Consider the following 17,184-nt stretch of genomic DNA (forward strand, 5'->3'; position numbering starts at 1 on the left):
TGATGGGAAATATTAACATTACCTGCACACATTGTCATTCTAGAGAACTGTATGGTTCCAACTTTTTGGCAGCAGTCTAGGTAAGATGTTTCCTGTTCCAGCATGACTGTGCCCCTGGGCACAAAGTGAGGTCCATAAAGACCTGGATTGTTTCAGTTTTAGTAAGTATTTCCGTTTACATATTTTTACTTTGCTTTGTCTGCACTTTTTTTAGTATGTAGTTTATATAATGCTGCCTGCTGTAGACTGATTACCTTAGCCTCTGTGGTGAATTTGATCTTATTAATTCTATAGTCGTAACATTAATTTCTATCATATTGGTTATTACTGTGTAGATTCTGGTTGAGTTTATCCTGTGGCCCTCTGACTGAAATGGTAGTAGCTGATGCAGGAACCATCTGGACAGGATAGGGGCCCCCTGAACGTCAACAATGCCTATATATGGGAGTTAGGCGACTAGGGCTACTCTGGAGAAGAATGTATGTTTATACCTAATTTGGCTTGAGAGGGGCCATACATCGGACTGAGGCTGTCTTAATAGAAACCAGATTTGGGCTATACGTCCACAGCGGGTATAAAACCAGGAGCTGGAATGTATGTGTCAGAGACTATTGGCTGTTCTCTCCAAGCTGTTTCGCGAAGGCTTGTTTGTGACTTTGACCTCTCAATGCTGATAAACATCTTTATATGCAAGAGACGGGTGTCACCGAAGAGTTTGTTCCTACACCTTCACAGCATCGCTACTAAAGAAACCACACCTCACCACAAGCATTTCAATGTATGAATGTCCTCACATTTTGTGCAAATGATTAATAAACTTGAAACTTGTACTTGAAACTGGGAATTTCAGTGCTTTAGGCTAGCTTAGCCATTGAAAGAGCCTATATAACCAGCGCAGCTAAAAGGGCTGTCTTTCTGCTATCTGGAGTCCTGGATAGGATTGGCCAGATTAGCCCAATACATTGGAGCCTGGAACAATTAAGTCTGCTCAGAAGGAAGATAATAATATACCTCTCATGTTTTATGTAGCACACTTCCAAAGCTGAAGGTAATTTAATCCAGAGCTGTGGCCAGAACTAATCAAACGTGCAGGCATTTTGGTTTTTACTGTGGGGGACAAGGAGGGAAGGGAGGAGGGGTTGTTACATGCTCCAGTAAGCAGTTGTTACATGCTCCACTGCAAAATTAAAAAAACAAAGTCAGGACATATAACATGGCTGAGAGACTGCATTTGGAATAAGGGAAAAACTGTGTACATTTATGTTTTTGGTTGACCCACTTTAAAGTCTTTGTTCAATGTTAGGGATTTTCAGTAAAAAAAAAAAAAATTTTCAGCTGATAGATATTTCAACCCTAGATATTTAGCCTTAGTACTGTGCTTCACCCTGATGTGGGTGTATTGAAATATGTTCTCTGTTGTCCTCAACTATCCTTAAAATTAAGGTGCCAGAAAGTAAAAATATTGCCAGAAAGAGCTGGCAAAAACAATACCATAGAAAAAAGTACTTTTGACTCCCTATAGAACCTTTTGAAGGATGTTCTTTATAAAATGAGATGTCTGAGTGTAAAGAACCTTTTTAAAGTGTAAAGAACATCCACTTAATGTGAAGGTTGTGTACCAATTTATGCTTTTTTCCATTTGAACCATGTATCTACACCAGGGACCATTTAGGAAACTTTATTTTCAGGAGCTTAGTGAAAGTCTTTGTATTGTGTGTATTGTATTGTACTTCCTAAGAAAAATTAAAAGAGTACTCTCTTGCTTCAGTTTAGGGTTCAGTGCAGGTACAGGCATAGAAGTATTTAGCCACTCACAAACAAACCAGGCCAAGCCAGTGTGGCAGGCAGTGGCCCAGGAAACATTGCACAAGTTGAAGAATGAATTCTACTAAATTGAAGCAAATTCTGGAAACAAAACAAAAACCTCTATAATAGGACAATGATCCAAAACATGCCTCAAAATCCTCCATGATATAGGAAACACAAGCTCAAGCTTTTGAACATCTAGTTGTCAGCAATCCCCCCTTCTAGCCACCAGAGGTCTTCCTCTCCTGAGTTCTAATGACAACCCTAATGAGCTCCACCTGATCCTCATTTCCTCTTTACTCTGCTCTGTTATAAAACCTCTCAGTTGCATTGGCACTTTGTGAAGTATTGCCAGTTCCTCAATGTCTGCCTTACCAAGCCTTTTTTATTCCCTTGTGTTTTTTTTGTGGGTGTTTCGGCCTGTTGCCTGCTCTTTGGACTGATTTTTGCTCTTGCCCTTTTGGATATATTATCTGACCTTTGGATTTTGATGACTGGACATGTGGAGAGTAATTTTCCATTATCCATCCATCAAATTTGACACACTGAGAAATAATTGATCAGTACACCAATTAAAAAAAATCAAACTAGCATTTTTCAAGTTCAGTAAATGAGCTCAGTAAACAACTATGGTGCATATACTATATAATATTCATCATTTTCAGCCCAGAGTTCTGGTACATGTATTGGAAATACTTTCTGTGCTAATAGTACATTACAAATGCAGGCAGGGGTGGGTAGAGTAGCCTGAACTCATACTCTGGTGAATGTGTTGTCACCTCTATGGAATAATTACTTAATGAAAAATAAAAGTACTGAGGCTGTCACCAACATTACTGCATGTTGAATTTAAAGAGAAAAAATGAATTAAAAACTACATGTTAAAGCCTAAAATCAACTGAGTAATAAAGTAGATTATCCTAAATATACATGTAGTTGAGTAAATATACCTGCCCAGCACTGGATGCAACAGATTTTGGAAGTACTGGAATATTCATTTCAGTTGTATATTACAAAGTAGCAAGTTTATTACTTAGACAGCAATAGGTCACCAATTGTTATTCATTGTCAGTGTTTGCATGGTCTTTCCAAACAAAATCTTAATTAAAGTAAGGCTAATAAAGCAATGGCTACTAGCAGGATTTTCTGTAGAGATGTTTATCTTTTCTCTGCTAAATCCTTCTCTTTACATCCCAGCCAGTACTTGCCGATGGATCTCGGGTAAGGAGGGTTAGCATAGTCAACCCGTTTGGTCTGCAGATCCACTCTGTAGTATTTATCTAAATAAATGGAGGAAGACATCCACATGAGAACAATTATTACATCAATAATATTACACAAATACTCACAAAATCTTACTCGATTACAGAAAGCAAAAGAAAAACATTCTGTATATTGTTGCACTTTCTGGTTTCATGTGAAATAAAGTCTTCTGGATGTTTTTGTAAAACATTTCAACACCATCTTTCAGTCGGCAACCGCTGCCTCAGTATACAGCCATACAAGTTAGTCAGCGGTGGGTACCTTTTTTGAAGAAGTAGACGTTTTGCACTGGCATTGTTTTCTCCTGCACTATTTCCAGGTCAGTGTAATCAGTGAGGTCATAGCTGTAGTCATCGAGAGATGGACGTCTACCGCGGCCTTTCCTCTGATCTTTGCCTCGCCTTTCTGCTCCAAAATACCTTCCCAAAATAAACATATACTTATTTATACTTAATAGTCATTGTCACAGTCAATTTACCTGCTCATAAGGAATCTGTGTATGTTGTGTCATTACAGTTGTTACATAAATATGACATGTTTTATAAACTATGATTTATATGATATCTCAGTATGATTGAAAGGCAATGTTATGTCAAATCCAGAAGTCTATCATTATTGGGAAAACAAATATATATCTTTGTAGAAAAAGACTAACAACAAAATATGGACTGAGTGTGCTATTGCATCCTAGACTTAACCTTAAATTCTAGCCTTAGTATTAAGTTTTTACCCTACAAAGAAACGACTATGTAAATATTCACCTATGAATGTAATGAACTCATGTGTGGATGCTGATGGGGCCAAAGAGTTTAAGATGTTACCACTGGTGCTTAAACATCGATTTGTAAAACTACTCTTGATCACTCCAACACTTATCAGTGAGCACATACAATTGCTTATTGGATGAAAGAAGCTGTCAGTATTGAGGCAGTAGCATTACTGAGTCAAAAAGCATGCTATTGTGTCCTTGTGCTGTTGCAAGTTACACTGTGATATCTAAAATATTCATTAAAAAATTGGTGTGGTTTTGTTGTTATACATTTTGTGTTATTGACCCTACAGGGTAGATGTGTCATTATGCTGCCTAATTATGCGCCATATGGCAACAACACAGCATTGCCTGGGGCAGTGGTGGGTTAGGTGCTTTGCCCAACCAAACAACACACAGCCAGGAATACCCAGGCTGTCCTGATATTTGAACCCATAGTCATCTGGTTGAAGATGGCTGGATGGACAGAATATGCAACTAGCTGAAAGAGCTGTTATGAATGACAGTGAACACCTTTTTTGTTGACCAACATAGTGCTGCTTTAAAAAAAAGATAAAACAAAATATGATTCTGATTGAGACTAGATTATACCTCTCCTCATAATCCAAACCATAATCTTCCCAGAAGAGCGAGCGACTCTGGATCTTAGATCCTTTGCCCTTGTGTTTTCTCCTGCGGGAGGATCGCCTCCTGCTGGGAACTACAACTGCATCTGTGGAGGACGTTGGTGAGGTAGAGGGTTTGGATCCCTCATACAGCCTGCCCACCATCGCTGCGTCTATTGGAGGCTTGATGCCCACCCAATCTTTGGCAATGAAGCGGGGGCCTCTGTGATGTCCCTCTACTGGAGTGAGAGAAAAAGGACAGAGGAGGCCAAGATAGTAGCCTGGCTTATTTTCACCAAAATGATTTATTTTTTGGGTTATCAAGCTCATGATAACGCAATGTACTGTGCAGCCCCACCATAAGCTTTGACTTATGCTTTGTCTTTTGTTATGCACACACTTACAGCCTTGGAAGAGCAAGGTGAACAGATTGTCCCAGTCATGATCACAGTACAGGTTAGTGTAGCTTGTGAAGAGAACGGAGGGGGACATCTTGGTCATTTCAATGCATTCTTCGTGTGACGGCTGGTGCTTGAATTCATACTGGTAATACTGGTCACCTGCAAGCACAGAGAAGATAGTAGGCATAAAAAGATCTCAGACTGTTCTCACTAACATCACTTCAGTGTGAACAAGCAGGTTAAACTGCTGTAGGATGAATGGGTGGTCACATCATGTCCATGTTGAAATCAAAATGGAATTCAAAATAAAGTCGAACACATTGTATACACAGGGAGCGAGTGGTACTTTAACAATATTTACATAGATGTGCAACTTTTATTTTGAAAAAAGTACAGCAATTTTGGTTTCCAGGACGTAGCATCTGCAAATAATTTAAATGTGCTGTCCTTCGTCCACACACCTTTAAAGAAATACACTTTCTCCTTCCCGTGGTGACCTGGGGCAGGAATAGCAAATGCAGCATCAACATCATCTGGAATCTTCTCAAACCCCACTGAGATATCTCGGGGGTAATCGTCATCCAGGACGTCTGTATCAAAACGCCAGTACTTGTTACCCTGAGCGGTGTCATGCACAGAAGTGGTTAATACAGAAGAAGAAGAAAGCAGAAGAAGGCTTTACAATTCTCCGTTTAATAGAAATGTTCCTAAATGTATTTTAGTGCTTTGAAGGTGCATATCTGTGAAGAACCATACAGGGTCCTCTAGACTAGTGATTCTCAACTCCAGTCACAGAAACCCACATCCCTAAACAGTTTCAGGTCATCTCTGCTCCAACACACCTGACCCAGCTCATCAGGTAATCATGAAGTCCTTCATGAGTTGCGTCAGTGGGCGCCACAGGACTGAAGTTGAGAACCAGCGTTCTAGATAATTCTTTAGAATGAATATGTATTCAAAAATTGGAAGGTTCAGCATCTATGGTTTACATCTAATTAATAAAGCTTATTTAATTTATTTCAACAATATTTTCATGCCAGAATATCCATGAAAAAATATCCATGAGAATTATATAATTTGGCTTGAAAAAGCAGTTGCTATGGCATCCCAGGTAGCTGCTAGTATGTTAATATATAGGAAATTGAAATGGGGGGGGGGTGTGTGTGACAAAATCAAGTTTGAATGGATGCTGTCCGAAAACTGTACATCTGATCAGTCTCACAATATCTAAAATATAAAAGCACAATATTTCTGTATAGACGCTATAATATGTTCTATAACAGTTTATAAACAGTAAAAAAAACTGTACAAAAAGCAACAGTTTGTCAAGCCAACTTAATATATTGTGGTTTATTTGTAAGAACATGATTGTTCTTAAGGCTGCACCCTTTATACCTTGAATATGTAAGTCTTTCCCTGGCAGTTGATTCGGCTAAAAGCAGCATCGATGGGACCAGAGATGCCCCACACATCTTTGATGAGTTTGGGATAGCCTGGCATCACTGACCGCTCATCCATCTCAAAGAAGTAATCACCTAGGACACACATTTAAGGGCATGGTTTTACGTAAAGTAATAGGCTTAGTATTGTGGAGTGAGTAAGGATCTAATCCTAGTCAAAAAGGTCACCTCTAAAAGCATAAATGGATCCATTCTTTAACTGCAGGAAAGCATCAAATGAGCGTCCACTGCAGGTGACCGCCTCTGGGTCGGGAGATACAGTGGATACAGGGGTGGGACTGGGAGCGGCTGTTGTTGTATTCATCACTGCAGTTGGGATCACTGTAGTGTTCAGATCTTCTTCAGTAAAGTCAAACACATCTCCTCGGGCTGTAGATTAAATGTATATTCATTTTATGCCGGCAGTATCTTTCTTTGATGAAGGCTGTAGACAATAAACAATCGAGTAGCTCTTAGATATACAGTACTTACTTTTAGATTTGCATGATGTCTCAAAATCTGGACAGCAGCTTCCGTAGTACTTGCACATGGAGTCACACTGACATTTCTTTGTAGGATCGAAGCCATTCTGACAACGTCCAGCACACGTTTCTGAGCAGCAGCAGAGAAGCACATTTTAATGGTAACAGCTCCCAAAAAAAGTAAAAAAAAAAAAAAAAGTTTGTTTCTATTGATAAAAAAGAACCACTGTTGGTTCCCTAAAGAAACTTCCAAAGGATGGTTCTTTAAAGCAACATTTCTAAAACCTTTTGCATTTAAGGATCCCTTTGTGGACAGAAGGTGCCACGGTGCCCTTCTTTGCCCCCCCTCCACCCTCTAGTCATTATTTTCACATAACGAACAATGACCATGTCTTACCAAACCTCAAGGAGAACCCTCTGTGGTTCTTTAACCCTACCAAACACTCTTAAACAGGATTTTTCAAAGTCAGTGGTTATATAAAGAACCATTTGAATGTTTTTTGTGTGGCTAAATGATTCTTCTCTATGATTTTACAGCGTCCCATAGGGTTCTATAAAGCACACATTCAGAATGTAGTTCACGTAAATAAGGGTTTACTATTGATTGAGTTATCAGAGTGAAAAACCATAAAAGACAACTGAAGTTTGAAATATGTTTCTTGTTCAAAATTGTGTGTAGCATAAAATAATTGATGCTTTTCAGCTTTAGCAGGTCATTAAAATAGATGCAACAACAGGGTTGAAATCTCATGTGATTAAATGGGAAGAGTGCATTTAATGGCAGAAATTTCTGCTCCCCCCACCAGATCAAGATTAAAAGGTTTTTAAGGGGGTAATAGAAACCTCTCTTTCCATCTGAAATCTTTGTTACTAGCTTTAAATTAAGGGCTTTCCAGCAAAACTCAGTGGATGAGTGCAGTAGAGAGTTAATAACTGCAACTGTCCAGTGGTCAAAAGTCATTGTTTGGTGTCCCATTTGCTCAGAGAACTTCAGCACTGGTTATCAATATGATGCTTTTAACCCTGACATCATCCTCACTACTTTATACATATTCATACGTCCTCACTACAATTATTAAAGGTTCTTCAATGCTTTTAGGTTGTTTAGGTTACACACATTTCATAGAGCCTTAAAGTAGCATCTTGGCCTGATTCTATAGAAATTCCACAATTTTCAAAAACTCCATTATAAAGTGTAAGGTCTTCAATATTCCAGCATTTCGTAACCTAATCCCCTCCTGACATATCTTTGGTACAGGGTGGTTTACCATAAACAATCATTTTGATGCATTTTCCTAGCAAAAGAACAGTGAACCTGTTGACTCAGTGTCGGCACTGGCTTTCACTATAAGTGTACTTTGAATCAGTGGGTAAAAGAATGTCTGCCACAGATCAAACTGTCTGCCTGAATGTCACACATGCAGAATTTTTCTTCTGTTAAAAGTACACCAAAGTCCTGCTTGCGCCACTTACCCTCTGCAGCAAACGCTGTCGCTAATCCAAGTAAAAGCAACAAGACTGCTTTCATGTTGGGACGCTCATGTGCCGGCTCTCTTGGGTTGTGTGCTGTGTGTTGAGTTATTTAGCTCTCTCAATACGGTCAGTCTGGGACAGTGATGTGCTCAGCAGATCGATTCAAAAGTCGTCCACCACATTGTTTGTTTAGTGTGCTTTACTGGAGCAGTCATTGATTTGCTTTTGTAAGAGTGAAATAAAAACGTACCAACTACTGCACTGACAGCTCTCTTAACAGACTCAATAGAATATTTTAATTTAAACAAACAATATAAACTTAATCTGGACAATTGCCACCATATAAATGAGTATTCAGCGGCCACTGGCCACAGCTGACCTCAGTGCCTGTTCACTGTTTCCACCTCATTGACAGTGTTCCCACTGTTATGATAGTCAACGTTGACTTTTAACTTTTATAAAGCATTTTTAAATAGAAAGAAACAACAAATAACATTGTAAACAGAATAGATCTGAATCTGTTTGGGGAACTAAAATGATAAATGCAAAGCAATGGTATTTTACTAGGAAAAAAATGTAAACTGTTCCAGAACAGAAACATTCATTTGAATCTCTTACTGGTTATTAATGAGCTTCTTGTTCTGAGTAGCCTACAACTTAATCTCTATGGCATGCTAGGCTGGTGAACTGCTCGGATTTTTGGTCTGTCCCAAAGTCCATACTTATGGTTTGTGGTTTTGATTAAGTAAACAACTACTGTCTAAATTTAGCAAAATTGTGCCATTGCGCTCTCTAAGACCACATGTGTATAGTGTAGAAGTCTGTATATGTTAAATTGTTACTGCACACACAAGGACATAGAAAGTATGAACTTTTGGGGCGAGGGGATCAGTCAGTTACACTTTGACTGGAAACACAAAAATGACAAATGCTATGTGAATGGTTATTTTGAATGTCACTCAAACTGATCATTCTTGTTAAAGTAGGTGGTTCTTGGGCTTGTTGAGCAAGGAAACCTACCAGAAAAGTGTGGCTCACAACTTTTCACCTCTGGCACAGTTTGTGGATGAAAAACCAGCGTAAACAAGGTGTTTGCTGTAGCACAGCACTCATAAGAATGAGAGGAAAACATTTTATGTGAACAAAACAGATTAACAGATTTATAACTTTGTTTTAACAGGTTCAAGAAAGCTATGTAGCTGTAAGGCAAGAACTTAAGCATTACAATACTGGACGCTAACTCTGGGAAGTAGTATTAGAAATGGTTTTGAAAATACTTGTAGTACTAAAAATTATTATACTGTTATATTATTCAACTTCTATAACTTATACAGTGTAGACTGAAATACTATAAGCTAAGCACCAGGGAGGTGTTTCAAGTTGTTTTATTCATGTGTTCAATTTTATTTTTTTTTTGGAACATGAACTTATTAAAAAAAAGGTTATTACATGATACATAATATGTTGTAATTATTTATTCACAGTAATTCCTTGATATGTTACCTGCATGTTCATTTTCAGTATTATACGCAGTGTTACACCTCAGTCATTTCATAACCATCTACAGCTCTAGTCATCCTTCTATGCACATGTTAAATGTTTAGTGGGCACTGACCAATGTTTTGAATCACTCTATGAAAGTGCTGCAAGTGCGCTGCGATTATATGGACAGTAAAACCACATTATGTTGCAACTAAATGCTTGCGCTGATCTATACGAAGATTTCATTTCATTTTAGCAGAGAAGTGGCTGCACTGGGACATTTTTACAACAGTAAAACCTTATATAAAGTGATATATTTACACAATATTCTGTCATTTGGCCGAACTATGAAAGGTGTATTCTGTGAACAGAGTTTATTGGCTGAGCCTTGTTTGACCTGCTTGCCAGTCACTCTGCTGCTCAGACCTTGAACTGTGGTCAACTATCAGTACTGTTTACATAACACATAACAGAGAAAAACAAGCTTAACCCTCTCAAACCAGAAAAGATTCTGTTTTTCTCTTTCTTTTTTATTGTCTTTCTCTCTCTTTCCGTATGTGACTTCAGAAGCACTTGAGCAAGATTAGTGTCTTTCACATAGTGAACCTACACATCAAACATACACATTAAAGTAGAGTGAGTGCCACCGAACTCCATAGTGACCTCACTGGGACAGATGATGGGGCTGGTTGCAAAGGTCACAAAAAAGTCTGGTGAAGTGATGCAAAACACAGTGCAGTACAGGTTTAAGTTGTCTGAATTAGGCAAGCTTTTCAGCTTAAAGCATACAAAATAAACTCATCACAATAAATATGATTGAAGTGGAAAGTGAAATATATTTTTACGTGACTTATATAGGCTTTCAGATATGCTTAGATCTGCAGACACTGGCCTTCTGCAAATACCCCTCTGTAAAATACAGAAAACATGGAGAGGCCTCTTTCAGTTATGATGGATATTATAATTCCATCTTACTGTATATAAAGCTTGTTTTTTATAAATATCTGCATAAAAACATCCAAACATGAACTGTTTTGAATTAATATAGGGAACACATAGATTTGGGAGGCTTAGTTGTAAGACTGCAGTTTAGCTTGGGTTTTCTTACTGTGAGTTGTTTATATGTCTCAAACTGTACTATATTACAGCCACTAAGAGAGTGATTAAAACAATATTGATAGAATTTTGTGACTTACACACACACATCAGCAAACAATAAAAACATTTATAATGAAAGAAGTACTTTAATGTAAATTCCCATGTTTTAATTAGTTTTTGTTTACTATTTAACAGTATTTCCCCACACATATTTAAAACATTGTTTTTCAGACATTTTTTACAGTGTACATTAAATATCCATATTTCATTTAACCCTGTGTTAGTTTATGTCTCCTATCTCATTCCATTCATAGGGTGCATTAACCTTTAGTATGTAATATGCCTGGGGTTTTAAAGGGTTAAAGAGCCTCTACATACTGCAAAGGTTCTAGGACAGTTAATGCATTTTCTTAATACCATACGTCCAAACACACCACAAAGGAACCATCATTTGTATTAGTTTAACTGCACCAATTTTATAGTCCTGGGAATCAATCGCCCTGGTCTGTAAACAATTTATCAGTTCCACACCATAACAAGATCATAATGGAAAAAGTTTTAATGCACCACAGCAGAACAGTTCTGGCAACACAGTATCATTGTTAACTGTAAATGTTCAAGATCTCTGAGTAATTTATTAATACATTATAATTCCAGATAAAATCTCAGTAAAGATAACAATGAAATCTTGAGCTGCAGAGGAAAAAACTTTCACTCCGTAAGCTAGAATTCAGACTTAACAGCAAAAGTGATTCATAAAGCAGAAACAGAACCATCTTAAATGTGAACTAAATCTGGAGCAGTGGTATAACCACTAGAGGGGTGGGGGCCCATGACTCATAACTCACTCAGAAAGATCCAGTTATTTAACAACATACTTCACCAGACAGCCCCAATGTCTAATTATCGCGTATTCATAATACATCTTACCCATGTAAAATAGATCTTTTGCAACCTGCAACATGACATTCATTATTTATAATTCTAAAGCCCAAAGTAGGTCATCTAATGTGAACTTTTAGGTGAATGTTACATGCTAGTGGGATGAGTGCATCATCGGATCTGAGTGCATCAACTTGTATACGTAACAGTAATGAGTAAACAGGCAAATTACACTTTTATTCATTGAAAGGAATTTTCAAATGGGGACTTATCCTTTTCTCATTGCAGCTCATAATATTGTAGCTGTGCCATTGATACTGTGTTCTTTTACATTTTGGTAAACACAGATGCTGTGTAACTACACTTCATACAGTTCTTGCTACCACGCCTTACAAAGTATTTATGAGTGGCTTAAAGCAAGTTTATTAATGCTTATGAATGAAGTCATAAAAATCATTAAGCAATAAGCAGTTAACTGTTATAAAACGAGCAACAGAGGTCTGCTATATCTGATGAACCTGAATATCTGAAGAAGCTGACCGGTTTAATGCTGAGTGTCAGATAAACAAAGTAAGATAGGAAACCAGTGAAGACTGAGATTTAACAGTGTAGATGTATGTGGGGTCACTCTTTGGAAGCATCAGGTCACTGTTGACCTTTTTCTGTAAGTTATAACAGCCTACAAATGATTTTTAAGTTGTCCATGACCTAATTGATGACCATTAATAGATGCCTTATAATGGCAGTCTTACTGTGAAGAGGCTTTTACTAAAACTCCTACTGTTGTGTGAAATACAGTACAATGTTTTGGGTTATGGAGATGGATATTGAAGATATTGAATATCCAATCCCCAGGTAGCATCATTTGGTGGTAAAAATAAGAACAGAAATAGCCATCCGTGCCATATCATCTTTTCATCAAAAGTTGGGCAAGCATGTTTGAACTGTACTCATTGCGCCATGAAGAGGTGTGAAGCCACAGTCTTGTGGTGATGAATGTGGAGAATTCAACCACTATACTGCTGTTCTTAACAGTAAGAGATGCAGTTGTTTTAATATTTAATACAGTTATTTGCCTTTGGAGTATTAAATGCCATACCTTCACCTGAATTATGAATGTTGGTTGTAAAATTACAGTCTGCGGTGACTTATTGCTTTTATAAAACATCCAACAAGTATTGTAATTTGTTAACAGTGGGCTATGGATGCCTCGCAACCAATGACCAAACATTATTCTACAAGCAGCACAATGATAAATTGCCGTATTAATACAGAACTCAGTTATACTGAAGTGTGTACTGAGGGCCTCATGTATTAAGACAGTCTGAAGACTGAGACCATTTGATCAAAGTCGAAGCAGGTGTGCTGCTGCATGTTTTGATTGTCTGGATTGGATTGTTGGATAATCTGAGCTACACTGGCCCTTTGCAAGTAAGAGTACTTTGACAATCACGGTAGAAAGAGCATTCAGATGGAGCCTCAAGCCACATGCAGAAGGAATGTAAAATATGCATCAAAGCTCAAAATATGTTGTGTTGCGGCCACAATATGCTCATCTGGCCTTGAGTGGACATAACAAGTGTTGTATGGCCTAATCATTTTGTACATGGCTCAGCCAGTCAGATTTCAGAGCTACAGGGAAACCTAAAGCCCCGTCAAGAACCTTGTAGGAAAGTACTGTGACAATTAATGTTTATGTTTTAATAAACCATCATAAACTTAAAACACCTGACCCTCACATTAATATTAGAATTTGTTTTAAAACCACATCTTACGAGTATTAAAACCCCTTACATGTGCAGGAACCATCGGTGTGCCCAAAGATTTATTACAGACTTCTATAACCTAAGAAAAGCTTAACCAGTTTGTACTGAAGTCCCTGTACTCACTGAATAATAAGCCTTTGTATGTAATAAGCCTGGGAGTATAACAGGTTTACTGAAGCGAAGACCATCATTATTAATTGTGAAAGACATGTAATTAAAAAATGCAACTGCCTGGAATTGCTTGAGATATCTGTTCAGGAAATCAGACAACAGAGTCCCCCTTATGAACTATGTTAACAGGACAACAGTCTTATGATCATATCGTCATAGTACATAAGAAACAATCACGCAGATAATGTGATGATACTATGAACCAGCATGTCTACTTAGATCACAAGGTGCTGGCTTATTATTAGTACCTAGAATTAATCACGTTACATCAGGTGGAGAGCCTTCTTATACAAAGCTCCAAACTTCGGAATAATCTTCCAGTCAGTGTTTGGGACTCAGACACAGCCTCAGTCTAGGCTAAAAATTTACTTGTTTAGTCAAGCCTTTGGTAATTAGTCTTTCCTATTAGACAAAAGGTGCAGATCTGGGGGTTCATGGACATAGAGGATCATGGTAAACTGGAAGTGTTGCTGACATCTCAGGGAGCCCTCATATCTCTGTTACCTTTCTGGTCTCTCCCTTTTTGTTAGGCTGTAATAACTAGACCTGCAGGAATCTGTGCTGCCCTCTGTTAATACTGTTAATACTCTAGTCTGTGATCAGTCACTATGTACAGATCTAACTCTGCGTGTTTTCCTTTTCTTTGCTGAGTTGAACAGCTGTCCATCCTGCGTGGTCTAATGCTGCTGCTTCTGTTGCTTCTTCTGCCTTGATCAGGTGTCCACTGCTCAACAGCCTTTTAGACTGGTTTGACCACCATTGAGTTTCATGCTGTACAATGCTGTGAAAACCTTACCATCATGAACTGACCCTCCTGATGATGCTGCTGCTGCAGAAACTAAAACAAATCTAATTAAAAATAGCTCTGCCTGTTTTCCCCATTTTGTAATGTATTTTATATTAATGCTGTTTACTATCTGGTATCGACCAGAGGAAGACGGGTTCCCCTTTTGAGTCTTGGTTCCTCTCAAAGTTTCTTCCTCCTGCTCTTATGGAGTTTTTCCTTGCCACTGTTGCCACTGGCAATGCTCATGGGGGACTGGATTTTTCTGTAAAGCTGCTTTGTGAAAATACCTGCTGTAAAAAGCACTATATAAATAAACTTGACTTGACTTGATGATATGCTGTAAGTTTTGTAAGGTTTAAAGGTTCACTTCTCATAAATACTGAAATCTAGCAATCAAATTTGATTGTGTCACCAAAAGAAATTTCAGAAGACCCAGAACTGTGCATAAAAAGTACAATGTCTGTTAGACTTTTAAAGAGCTTTAAACATGCTTAATGATTAGCATATAGCAGCTGTCATAACACAATGTTCTGTCCCCAGTGTGGAAACTTTATAGGAGGAAGAAACGAGTACATTTAAATGTATGTTAATCTAAAGAGATCATTTTTTTCAGGTAACTTTGGACTGTTCCTTGATTGGTTCTAAAAGGTTCACAAAGGGCATCTGGCCTTTGTAAATGTTGTAAAAAATAAAAACCGGAAACGGATTTTATGAGGTTTTGACCGTGTTGATAGACACAATAGAAACTTTAGAGCATGAAAATGTTGAACTTTGCATCTTCAAAATAAACTTTATCTTAGAGGACAAAATCAGTGACTTAGCCCCTCTCTGCATATAAAATGCAATTTCCTTCCGCTTTGGAGGAGGTCCATCAGATGAAATGTCCTTTACTTTCCTCACTAAGGTTGAAGGAAATATGTAGAAGGAAATGCTTTACAACACTGGAAGCAAACTAGGGTGTTTTATTGTTCAAATACCATTTATGTTTTGCTTGATTTGAAGAAAGCTGTAGTTGTTCTATCTTTTCTTATATTTTTTTATGTTTTATTATCTTATATAGCAAAGCCATCTTTGTGGAGACCACTCATTGATCACTCATTGCTCACTAGCAGCTCAACATCACAGCAATTCAGACAGGGAGTCAACAGGGTCCTAGTTCATCCGATACCAGCCATGGAAAAAAATATTTTATAGTATTATATTAAATAAAAATATCCACCTTTCATGCAGGCAGAATGGCCACTAGGGGGGCTGTAGAAACAAAAAGGGGTTCAGATGTTCTCTACCAGGAGAATGAAAAAGCTGTATGAACATTTTAGGAGATAAAGGTTGGAACACATGATGGCTCCAGTTCAGATGATCAGGAAGTCTGCACTGGGTAATTAGCACTGATATATAAATGATCTAATCAGTCTGTGAGCTCTGTAATTACAGTCTGAACTGAAAACCCTTAGAAATACAGGGAAAATGTGTTGACACGTCAGACAAATTTTTATGCTCTTGTATATCTTTCAGTCGTAACTCGGCAAACTTTATTAGAGGCATATCGCAACAGAGTGCTATTAAAAAAGCCCTTGGAACTTTAGAGCCTTTTATGCTTTTATTGATGCACATATGGTGTCTTATCTCAAAGTTCTTCAGGTGAGACACTGTATATCAGTCTCATTCACCAGCAGTTTAGAAACACATGCTTTAAAAAATGTATATAAGCAAAAAAATGTATCATTTATTATTTTTGTGCATGTCTGCTATAATGACAAGATAATTAGCTGTCTAAGACACTTTATTTCAACACATTAAAATATGACTTTCATGATTTATTTACATTGTATGGTCCAGATTTTCTCATATAAAATAAAAATAGATCAATCAGTTGAGAAGAATACAACAATATCTCCTCCTGGACAACCCCCTCACCCAAAACACATGTTCAAGACAAATGTACAGAGCATTTATAGCAAAAACAAACAACATACACAAGGACAAATAAACACGTTATGTGGTTGCGTCGTAATATAACGTGTGAAATCCTGAACGCCAATGTTTCCGTATCAGTTTATATTTACAGATTGTAAGAAGTCACTATCATGTATTGAATGATAACTGTAAATAATTCTGGGCTTCCTTGAGAAGAGATCAACAGCAGACCAAGCTATTCCACAGCAGTTGTGCTACCTACCACTGTCATGTTAGATTGATGCCACATAGTGAGATAATGGTGCATGTGCTGTAGGATATGGAAGCTGGAAGCCACCTTGGGGAACAAAGCACCTCATGCTGTCACTGGTCAGACTAGTAAGAGCCCCATCTTCAATAGCCTGGTGGCATCTCAACAGTGCCTCTCTGCAATCTTTTTTATTTCAAGTCATTCATCATCACAGTAGGGTTAAAACCCTGGAGAATTGTTGACGCTGATAGGCTGACGTGGCAAGCTTTGTAATCACAGGCAGGGAGGCAAGGACAACTGGAAGCAACATTCAGCTCCAAGTTACCTGCTTGAATGAAGAACATAAGTTGATGGTACTGTGGAGAATGAGGCTTGGTTGTTGGACAGAATATAGGAGAGCAAGTTCAAGACCGGAAGATATACAGGGCAACTGGCACCTTGAGTGGCACTCAGAGCATTAATGGCAACTTGGGTCCATTAGGCTGATCTCCTTAAGTCTTCTCAACTATATAGAAATGGCTTTATCAGATGTTCTTTTGCACCATCTTGTGAATCTATCCATCCATTCATCGATATATTCCTCTCTTATTCAA

The 17,184-nt window shown here is 37.9% G+C and overlaps 1 protein-coding gene across 1 annotated transcript; it reads right to left on the reverse strand.

Annotated features, from left to right (window-relative positions):
- Nucleotides 1-1,663: 1,663 nt before the first annotated feature.
- Nucleotides 1,664-8,389, reverse strand: vtnb (vitronectin b). Its single transcript, XM_017704377.2, has 9 exons — nt 8,239-8,389; nt 6,776-6,895; nt 6,473-6,673; nt 6,240-6,379; nt 5,306-5,462; nt 4,848-5,003; nt 4,430-4,682; nt 3,331-3,488; nt 1,664-3,086 (listed from the first exon to the last, which is right to left on the reverse strand). Exons 1-9 carry the CDS (start codon nt 8,291-8,293, stop codon nt 2,965-2,967), a joined length of 1,362 nt encoding a protein of 453 aa, XP_017559866.1. The 5' UTR covers nt 8,294-8,389; the 3' UTR covers nt 1,664-2,964.
- Nucleotides 8,390-17,184: the final 8,795 nt, after the last annotated feature.

This window comes from Pygocentrus nattereri, chromosome 16 (genome assembly GCF_015220715.1).
Source record: "Pygocentrus nattereri isolate fPygNat1 chromosome 16, fPygNat1.pri, whole genome shotgun sequence".
Classification (NCBI taxonomy): domain Eukaryota; kingdom Metazoa; phylum Chordata; class Actinopteri; order Characiformes; family Serrasalmidae; genus Pygocentrus; species Pygocentrus nattereri.